At 42.6% G+C, this 10,926-nt stretch overlaps 1 protein-coding gene across 4 annotated transcripts in view; it reads left to right on the top strand.

The window, feature by feature from the left end:
• Positions 1 to 5,879, top strand: part of NXPE3 (neurexophilin and PC-esterase domain family member 3) — a 46,412-nt gene extending 40,533 nt beyond the window's left edge. For all 4 annotated transcript variants that reach the window (XM_062207388.1, XM_062207414.1, XM_062207405.1 and 1 more), the window contains 2 exons: positions 1,070 to 1,276; positions 4,354 to 5,879. In XM_062207388.1, the coding sequence (XP_062063372.1) occupies positions 1,070 to 1,276; positions 4,354 to 4,904 (758 nt within the window). In that variant the 3' untranslated portion in view covers positions 4,905 to 5,879. The remainder of the gene's footprint in view (positions 1 to 1,069; positions 1,277 to 4,353) is intronic.
• Positions 5,880 to 10,926: the final 5,047 nt, after the last annotated feature.

The raw sequence follows: 10,926 nt of genomic DNA on the forward strand, positions 1-10,926 counted from the left end.
CCAGATCTGCATAGTGGGAAGCTGGAGTCAGGAGCTGAGTTGGATATTGAATTCAGGCATTCTGATCGAGGGGACATGGGTGCATTAACTGCTAGGCCAAGCATCCATCCCCTATAGACATCTGTTTTTGAGAGGCAATCTAGTACAGTGGTTAAGCACCTGGACTTTGGAGTTCACTTGCCTGGATTAGATCCTGGCTTTGCCACTTACTAGCTTAGCTCTGGAACCTTGGTCACGTTGCTGAACTGCTCTGGAAGGCTGGTACTCCCATAGATGGCCTTTTTCAAGAGTTATTGTGAGCATTAGATGAAGCAATATGTTTAATTGCTCAGAATGCTAGTGCAGAGTAAATGTTAGACATCACTGTGTTTTGAGGCATGTAAAGTGTGCTATTTCCACAGGGAAATTTTCCAAGGGAGGTGTTGGGGCAGGAGGATGTTCACTCTCCCTCTGCCAGGTGTCCTGGTGCCTGCGTTGCTATGTATAGCACAGCCATAACCCTGAGTACACACTGCTGGTGTATTTTTAGTATTGGTCATTATGCATAAAGACCTCCTGAATCTTTTGTATTGTGTAATCCTCTAGACTGTATATCATTAGTTGTTCTCTGTATTAAGTGGTGGTTTTCAAGTTAAAATCTGATTGTGGGACCCATGGATTAAAACTTGTGTACTGAGACACAGTAGAGTATTATTATTCTGCATATGTAAAATAGGAATTTAAGTTGCTATTTGCTTCACAGCATTTGGATGAGAAACTGTTCTAATGCTGGACAAAATGTGGCTTTGATAATAACGTACATAATCAGAGGAAATGTTCCAGGTACCCTCCTCACCTTGTATCCACCAACACCTTTATACTTATTTCAGATCTTGTCATTTTTGTGCAAAGAATTTTCTTTTGTATGTGGGAGAAAGTCTGGGATTGATAAGATATGACAGTAGGAAACACTGCCCATATGCTAGTGCTAACAGGCTAACATATGGGCATAATTGTGTTTCTTGGAACAGTTCATCTGTTGTTTGAGGAAAATTTCAGAATATATTATTCTTTTGATTTTTCTTTACAGAAACTAGCAACCTAGAACTTTTTCAAGGCTCAGGAATTTTTCCTTCTGGTTATTACTACAAAGACCAGTGGAGGCCCAGAAAGTTTAAAATGCGCCAGTTTAATGACCCAGACAACATAACAGAATGCTTACAGAGAAAAATGGTGTATTTATTTGGTGACTCGACAATCAGGCAATGGTTTGAATACCTCACTACCTTTGTTCCAGGTTGGTAATTGCTTTTTGTTTCACAACTATTGCCTACATGTATGAAATCAGCTTTGATATAAGCATACTCAGGTGTCTGAGGGCAGGCATTAGGTGAGGAAGCACTTACTTTGTGTAGGACTAAAGAGGTAGTCCAACGCTGGGGAGACGTATGACAGTTTCTGGTCAATAACGGGGCTGTGTTGTGCTAGTGGAAGCACTGGGTTCTCCTTGGGGTTCGTGCCACTGATTAGCTATGTGACCTTAGACAAGTCATTTATTCTAAGGGTTTCAGTTCTGTCTATGTGAGAAGAGATGGCTGGACCACGCCACTTCACAGGAGCCTTTCATTTCTAATAATCCGAGTTGTAAAATAGAGGTGGACATTTGTTTTTTTCTCCTAACTCTGTTTGGTCCAACTCTATAGTAGATTAACTGGAAAGATATTTAACCTATTTAAATGCATTACATGTTGTAGCAAAGCTATCCCTGTGTCCTAAAAGGCCTGCTATTGGTATGACTGTGGGTGCAGCAGGCTCCTACTGTGGGACCTGGGTAAGTCCCAGTATCTTTAGCTTCTTAACGTATGTCTCTGCTTGGCTGGGGGGGCTGCTCTTCAGATGCAGAGTAAAACTCTGTTGGTTGGAGGCCCAGCCCTTACTCACAGTGGACAGTCTCTTCTTTCTGCATGGTGTGTACATGGGTTGAAGAGGGATGGATCCTGGTTGGCAGAAATAAAGACCATGCTTACGATTTAGAGAACTATTAAACTGTGTGGTGGGATTTGTTTTTGTTGGTTGTGTGTGGGTGGGCAGGGCTTTTCATAAGTTCCCATGGTTTGCTGTGAGTTGTTGATGATATCTTTTATCAGCTCTTTTATTTATTGTATCAACCTAGTTTCAGATACAATTTTTAAAAGGAAAGGAAGTGGTAGATATTACCCTAGAGCGTAGAAAAATTAATTCATGTTTATCTTGCCTTTTTTCTCTTGAAATAGTTATAGCTAGATTCTAGTTGTTGAAGTGTGAATTAATCAGGAAAAGGGAAATGGTTCATGAGCTTCTAGACACACTGGTTCCATATTATTTGCTGCTTAAGTTCTAATGACGTAGCTTGGTATTTCCTTTGATAGTAATGATCACACTGACTGTTTTCCACCATACTCTACCCACAGAATCTTACCTAATTAAAAAAAAAAAAACTGCCTGTGTGGGTGTTTGATCTTAATCAAAATAGTAGCCTGAGTTTTATTCCATTTAGGTGGGGCTGGATGCTAAGTAGTAATAAATTAGGACAATCTAGAGGAGAAGCCTGGGACTGCAGGGTGAAAAGTGAAACCTATTGTAAGAGAAATGTAAGGCAGCTGTAATCTGATGTTGCTTCTTAAAGACTGACTATAAACCCTGTTAGGAAAGGACTGTGGCATCCATCTGAGTATTGCTGGTCTGTGGCACCCATAGTAATTGGCACTGAATAGGTGCTTGGGAAGTGTTTGAGTTGAATTGCCAACACTTACTTAGTCTGTTGTGATCCCATAAGGGCCTTTGAAAATATGTAGGGATATGAGAAAGATTATTTTTTTCCTCATATGTTAAGTGATGGATTGCATAGAATTTTTTAGGAGTAACAAAGAGTCTCAGATTCCTGAGACTTCTCAGAACATCTCAGAAGAATTAGACCTTGAAACATAACTTTTATAAAGGGAGAGGGAGAGATGGAAATTCTAACTAGTGCTGCTACTGTGAAATATTCTTTTTTTTTTAATAAGATTTTATTTATTTGAAAGACAGAGTTACAGAGAGAGGTAGAGACAGAGAGGTCTTCCATCTGTTGGCTCACTCCCCAGATGGCCGCCAACGGCCAGAGCTGTGCCAATCGGAAACCAGGAGCCAGGAGCTTCCTCCAGGTCTCCCACACGGGTGCAGGGGCCCAAGGACTTAGGCCATCTTCTACTGCTTTCGCAGGCCATAGCAGAGAGCTGGATCAGAAAAGTAGATGGGACATGAGCCAGTGCCCATAAAGGATACTGGTGCCACAGGCGGAGGCTTAGCCTACTAAGCCACAGTGCTGGTCCCTAAACATTTCTTTTCATCTAGTACAGGGCTTTGTTTTTTTTTGTTTTTTGTTTTTTTTTTTTTTGTTTTTTTTGACAGACAGAGTGGACAGTGAGAGAGAGAGAGAAAGGTCTTCCTTTTCCGCTGGTTCACCCTCCAATGGTCATTGCGGCTGGCGCACCGCGCTGATCTGAAGCCAGGAGCCAGGTGCTTCTCCTGGTCTCCCATGCGGGTGCAGGGCCCAAGCACTTGGGCCATCCTCCACTGCCTTCCCGGGCCACAGCAGAGAGCTGGACTGGAAGAGGGGCAACCGGGACAGAATCCGGTGCCCCGACCGGGACTAGAACCTGGTGTGCTGGCGCCGCAGGTGAAGGATTAGCCTATTGAGCCGCGGCGCCGGCCTAACTACTGTGAAGTATTCTTATGATAGGGGTAGAAGTTCTATTGGACATGATTTTTCATCAGTATGAAAACTGACAGTTAAAATAAAGGTTGATTTATTTATTTGAAAGAGTCATCTTCCATCTGCTAATTCACTCCCCAAATGGCCGCAGCTCCATCTAGCTTTCCCACATGGGTGGCAGGGGGCCCAAGGACTTGGGCCATTCTCCACTGCTTTCCCAGGCTCATTAGCAGGGTACTGGATTGGAAGTGGAGCAGTGTGCCCCACACAGGGGCAGTGGGCCATCTTCCACTGCATTCCCAGGCCATAGCAGAGAGCCAGATCTGAAATAGAGCAGCTGGGTCCTGAATTGGTGCCTGTATCGGATGCTGGCACTGCAAGTGGTGGCTTTACTTGCTATGCCACAGCACTAGCCATGATGGTGTTACTTTTAATGTCATGTTTATGGAGTGATTTAAGTAATAAATGTGTTAGAATAAAGGTCCACTGGTTGAAACAGGGCAGAGAGCAGTGAAGTGAGTATTCCCTTTACATTTGTAGTCTGTCTTTTTGTGGTACTTCTGAAACCAATCTGTAAAGAATAATCAAAAATATGTCTACTTAGTGTGAATGTTTTCATGAATTTGTTTTTCTTCTTCCAGATTTAGTGGAGTTTAACTTGGGTAGTCCCAAGAATGTGGGTCCCTTCCTCGCAGTGGACCAGAAGCACAACATCCTGCTCAAATACCGCTGCCACGGCCCCCCCATCCGCTTCACGACTGTGTTTAGCAATGAGCTCCATTATGTGGCGAATGAGTTGAATGGCATCGTGGGAGGGAAGAATACAGTGGTTGCCATAGCCATATGGTCTCACTTCAGTACCTTCCCCTTGGAAGTGTACATCCGGCGGCTCAGGAACATCCGGCGAGCAGTGGTCCAGCTCCTGGATCGAAGCCCTAAAACTGTGGTGGTCATCAGGACAGCCAATGCCCAAGAGCTGGGGCCCGAGGTGAGCCTTTTCAACAGCGACTGGTACAACTTCCAGCTGGACACCATCCTCCGCAGGATGTTCTCCGGGGTTGGAGTGTATCTTGTGGATGCCTGGGAGATGACCCTAGCCCATTATCTGCCCCACAAGCTTCATCCAGATGAAGTGATTGTGAAGAACCAGCTGGACATGTTCTTGTCGTTTGTCTGTCCCTTGGAGACCTAGACTGCCTTGGAGGGGACTAGAGGAATCAGATTCAGTGACCTTCCCAGTTGACCTGCATTACTGAAAGTATTTGGGGGCCCGTTTGAGAGATGTCAGCCATTATTATGTACAAAATTTCAAACAGAGCTGAACTCTGCATAGTGATTGGTTAGGAGCTTAGAAAATGCAGGTTACATTTATGTCTACCTAGGATTTTTTCCAATCTTGACATAGCCATGATAGAAACCTTATTAACAGCATCTACACACACTGTACTACTCTTATAACCAAAGATGCTAATGAGTATTATTTAAAGTAGCTTCTCCTGGAAGAGAGATTACTATGCTAAAAAGTGTGGAAAATGTTCTGACTTAAATGAAAGAGACTCCTTTGGTTGGTAGTGGGGTGCTTTGTAGTTTATCCAGTAAAAGAAATTGAACACTGTGCCTGAAAAACAAGTGGTCCATCTTCAGGGGTGAACTAGAGAATACATATAATCAGGCACTTGTGAATACACTGGCTGTGTTTCAGGAGTTTATCTTGATATTCTACCTGCTCTGAATTACTTGAAAAGGCCAATGTGCTTGGTCAGAATTTTATAATGAGAATGTCAACAATTTTCTGCTTTTATCTAGAAAAGAAGTAAAAGGGAATTATGAAAGCAGTATACATAAAATTTGTGCTTTGAATTGATATTTGCATTGAGTGATTCTTACTTGATTCAGCTACATTTTATGTAATGAATACTTATTCTAGAAAAACCACTTTTGGAACTGGAAAAGGGAAATCTGTAAATGGAAATTTATTTTTATGTTCTGAAGCCTGAGGTTTTAAGAATTGACTTCTATGTAAAGAATGCTATCGACTGTTATAAAGTTGTGGAAGAGTTTTCTGCCAGTTTCAAGTATTTCTTTTATTGGTTGTTATTTTGAATTATATACCAAAACCAGGAATTAAAATCTAATTACAAATTAATAAAATTAGCTGTTAAATCCATGATAAGTATTTTTTTTCTATGTTAAAACTTTATTGTTTCAGTACAAAATATTTCGAAAAGTAATCTGTTAATACCGATGTTCTATGGACAACCACCAGGTAAACAAGGAAGACATTTTCTTTTTATATCACACCATTTTTCTTTTACAACCAGTATACAACCAGAAGAACCAATATCAATTCTTTTCCAGTGGGAGCATATTCAAGACTGATGGGTTAGTAAACAATTCATCAATCAGATGTGTCTGTCTCGTCATTTATAAGCATACTTCTTAACTTTGAATTTAGTATTCATATTTACTACAATGAATCTCTATATTCTACACTATTTTCACGAAATCTAAATAAAAATCCCAAGAACTAAACAGTTCTTGGGAAAGCATTAAGTAAACAGATTAGGGAAGGATCAAGCTAAGACAGCTATACTGTAAGTGCAACTATTTAAGTGTGATCAATACCCTTATGGCCTGTGATTAGAAAACGTATGCATGCCAGGTATTTCTTAATTTTATACTCTCATGCATAGAAATTAAAAGTTGTATTCCTATTGACTATCTAAAAATAACTGAATGTTGAATTTTATTTTACTTAACTTTATCAATCTTAAATGAGTTTAAGTTAATTTGGGATCATTTAGTAAATCCTCTTTTCTTTTTGAGCCATAATATATTATAGTCCAGTATTGTCCTTAAGCAGACATGTGAAGAAACTCGGGGTGGGGGTATTAGAGATGAAGACAGATGCTTAAAGGATGAAGAATATGGCCATTACAAGAATGTGTTAAGGGACCGATGCTGTAGTGTAGCTGGTAAAGCTACTGCCTGCAGTGCCAGCATCCCATATGGGTGCCAGTTCAAGTCCTGGCTGCTCCACTTCTGATCCAGTTCTCTGCTATGGCCTGGGAAAGCAGTAGCAGATGGCCCAACTCCTTGGGTCCCTGCACCCACGTGGAAGACCCGGAATGAGCTCCAGGTTCCTGTCTTCAGATTGCTGCAGCCCTGGCCATTTCGGCCATTTGGGGAGTGAACCAGCAGATGGAAGACTGACTCTCTCTTTCTGCCTCTGCTTCTCTAATAAATAAATATTTATATTTCAAATAAATAAATTAAAAATATTTCCTGGGAAAGAAAAATTTTTGTTTTCTGAGTCTGAAGAGGACTAAGTGGTTAAATATTTGAGATAGTTGAATTTTAATGATTTTTAAGTTTTAATGTGTTTAAGGATGTCTTAATATTTAATAAAAATGAAGGATTATAGGTTGTGCCTCAAGGAGTTATGGAATCAGACTTCGTTTTTTTAAAGATTTATTTTGTTTACTTGAGAGGCAGAGTTACAGAGAGAGAAAGGAAGAGACAGAGAGGTCTTCCATCTACTGGTTCACTCATTAAATGGCTGCAATGGCCAGAGCTAAGCCGATCTGAAGCAGGAGCCAGGAGCTTCTTCTGAGTCTCCCATGAGAGTCCAAGGGCCCAAGGACTTGAGCCATGCTCTGCTGCTTTCCCAGGTGCATTAGCAGGGAGCTGGATCAGAGCAGCCAGGACTTGAACGGGCACCCATATGGGATGCTGACACTATAGGCTGGGGTTTTAACCCACTGCACCCCAGCGCTGGCCCTGCATCATATTTTTTTTAAAATTTTTAAAAAATTTATTTGAGAGGTAGAGTTACAGACAGTGAGATGCCCAAAATAGCAGGGGCTAGGTTAGGCTGAAGCAAAGACTTCAATCTGGAACTCTGGGTGACAGGGACATAAGTACTTGAACCATTATCTTCTGCCTCCCAGGATACGTGTTAGCAGAAAGTTGGAGTGGAAGCATAGGACTTGAAGCAGGCACTTTGAGATGGGATGTGGGTGTCCCAAGAGGTTTCTAACTATTGTGTCAAATGCCTACCTTCTATGCCATTTTATATAAGGGGTTTGAGCATCCACAGAGTTTGGTATCCTGGGGCAGCAGCAGAGGACTTCTGGCACCAATCCCTATGGATGCTGAGGGGTGACTGTAGTTCTAGAGAATATGTGATTTAGATCTGTGTCGTTTATTTAACATACAGTATAAATAGTTTTCTGTTTGTCTTCATAATATAAAGTAGGCCTAATGGTCCTGCTGATTGTGTTATCATTTTTATATAAACTGGCCAATATGGTTGACATTTAAACTTATAATAATAAAATATTAAAGCTGTAGTTTATGTATATTTTGGATTAAAATGTGGATTTTTATTTTGGAGCAGCAATTTTTAAAAATATTTATTTTATTTATTTGAAGGAGTTACATAGAGAAGTAGAGAGAGAGGGAGAGAAAGAGAGGGATCTTCTATCCACTGGTTCACTCCCCAGATGGCCACGACGGGCCAAACCCTGGAGCCAGGAGCTTCATCCGGGTCTCCCATATGAGTGCAGGGGCCCAAGTATTTGGGCTATCCTCTGCTGCCTGGGAGGCACATTAGTAGGGAGCTGGATCAGAAATGTAGCAGCGGGGATTTGAATCGGCACTCATAAGGGATGCTGGCGCTTGCAGGCCCAGGCTTTAGCCCACTGTGCTACAGTGCCAGCTCTGGAGTAGCAGTATTTAACTTAGTGAATCTCATTTAAAAGAATGGTTAATACACATTTTCATTGGATTAAAATACAAATTTTATTTTGTAGTGATACTATTACTTTAAGTGAATCTTATATCCCAGAACTCAAGTGATTGCTTGGTGCTTTGTGAAAGTGAGAATCTGTAATAAGACCTTTATATGCAAATTACGTTTTAGAGAAGTTATTCTATTAAATGTCATCTCTCTTTCGTAAATTCCAAACAGTCCTTTGATGTTCCAGTATCCATTTTATCATTCTGAATAATCATAATTTTATTTACTTTTTTTTTTTTTAAGATTTATTTATTTGAAAGTCAGTTACACAGAGAGAGAAGGAGAGGCAGAGAGAGAGAGAGAGAGGTCTTCCATCCGCTGGTTCACTACGCAGTTGGCCGCAACGGCCAGAGCTGCATGGAACTGAAGCCAGGAGTCAGGAGCTTCTTCTGGGTCTCCCACGTGGGTGCAGGGACCCAGGCTTTACCCGCTATGCCACAGCGCTGGCCCCAATCATATTTTATTAAGTACTACTTGACTGACAATTCCTGGCATCAAGGAGTAAGTTTCATATTGATAAATTGGGGTACTTGGCAAGAATAAATATGGTAAGCCGATACACAGTCATGTGTTAAATGCCAGAAATGAGTCTGTTTTTGGACCCTGGTAAAGGAAATGGAAACACATTTTGTACAGGGAAATAAGCATCCAAGGGAACAACAGTAATAAGCTGCCTCAGCCCTTTGCCTGCTAAAGCTGCTCAGCTTTATCTTTGTGGATTCTGGGTCAATCCAGCTTTTTTCTTTTTTTTAAAGATTTATTTATTTACTTGAAAGCATTACACAGAGAAGGAGAAGCAGAGAGAGACAGAGAGAGAGGTCTTCCATCTGCTGGTTCACTCCCCAGATAGCCGCAGATCCAGATCCAGGAGCCAGGAGCTTCCTCCAAGTCTCTCATGTGGGTGCAGGGGCCCAAGCACTTAGGCCATCCTCCACTGCCCTCCCAGGCCACAGCAGAGAGCTGGATTGGAAGTGGAGCAGCTGGGACTAGAACCGGCACCTATATGGGATGCTGGCACTGCAGGTGAAGGCTTTACCCACTATGCCTCAGCGCCGGCCCCAATCCAGCTTTTTAATATTAGTTAATTACTAATGCCAGAAATTCTGATCTGGAGTATATCCCAGGATTTATGTCTACAACAAAGTCTTCACTGTACTCGGTGTGCACTAAGTAAATAAGATTTCATGTTGCTATTTTTCTGTTTGAAAGTGAGGCCACAGTCCCCGAGTGCTAGGGACTCCTGGGAATCCTGCGGGATTGGAGATGGGGAAGATAAAAGCATTGGTGAAGGCAGAAGTTTACTGTACTCAGAAGCTAGGAGAGCACAAAATACACCTCTTTAGTCTAACCAGTCTCTTGGGCATGCACTTAGATTTTAACTTTATAAAAAATGCATGAACTGCGTGTGTGTATTGTATGTATGTAATGTTCTTTTAAAAATGTTCTGCTAGAGGAAGTCAGGAGTCTGAGGTTTAAGGACCTGATGAGTAGCTCTGGATGCCCGTTGCTCCTGGAGAGCCAGACTTCCATCATTTCCTGTGTAATTACAAAACTGGGTTGTAACACTGCCTGGGAGAGACGAATTTTAAAAAAGGAAGCAGTAGCAAATGTCCCAAAAGGAAAAGGAGTGACAGTGAAACTGCATGTCCAGGAGAAATCTTTTCAGGGTTGTGCAAGGGCTCATTTGCTGTTTAAATCCACCCCCACTCCATCCCACCGCCCATGAAAAATAAACTGAGGTTCATGTTACAGGGCCACCGCTTTGCGTGCAGATTCTTTACCCAGTGTTTTGTCAATGAAAGCACATGATAGCTAGGTTCCAAACCGCGTCCTCAAAACTAAACCCGCTCCTCCGATCCCCGCCCCAATCCATCCCCACGTTCAGCAGCTACCGCAGGAAAACGAAGTAAGAAGAGCTGGGTAATGGGGCGGTGTTCACGGGGACGTTTTTAAAAAGGCGCCCTGAAGAAAAAAAGTTTAGTTTCTAGATGCTGCCTCTGATTCCTCCTCGCGGTTCCAGTCCAGGTCTTGGAGCCGGCCGTCATGGGGAATGTCCGGGACTCGGGTCGGTACCTTTTTGGCCTGGGAATTTCCAATGTGCAGAAAAAAAAATCCACGAACCTCGTCCCCGCCGCCCCTCGGGCCTGCGTAGTGCCCACGCACCTCCTCCGAGCGAGGATGACCGGGTTCTGTGTTTCACAAAGCAGGTTCTTCGCTCCCCGCCCCCGCCCCGCGCTCCAGCGGAGAACCCTATAAAGGGAGCCAGGGCCAGGGGCTGGCCTCCTCCTGCCACGAGGTCGGCCGGCGAGTGCTTAGAGCAAAAGGCTGCCTAGCTGCTGTGTAGCATGTAACCTCAAAAGGAAACCGATCATCCTCAGGCTCTCCCGTACTTGGCTCATTATCGCTGGCTACT

This window comes from Lepus europaeus, chromosome 2, assembly GCF_033115175.1.
Source record: "Lepus europaeus isolate LE1 chromosome 2, mLepTim1.pri, whole genome shotgun sequence".
In the NCBI taxonomy this organism is placed as follows: Eukaryota; Metazoa; Chordata; class Mammalia; order Lagomorpha; family Leporidae; genus Lepus; species Lepus europaeus.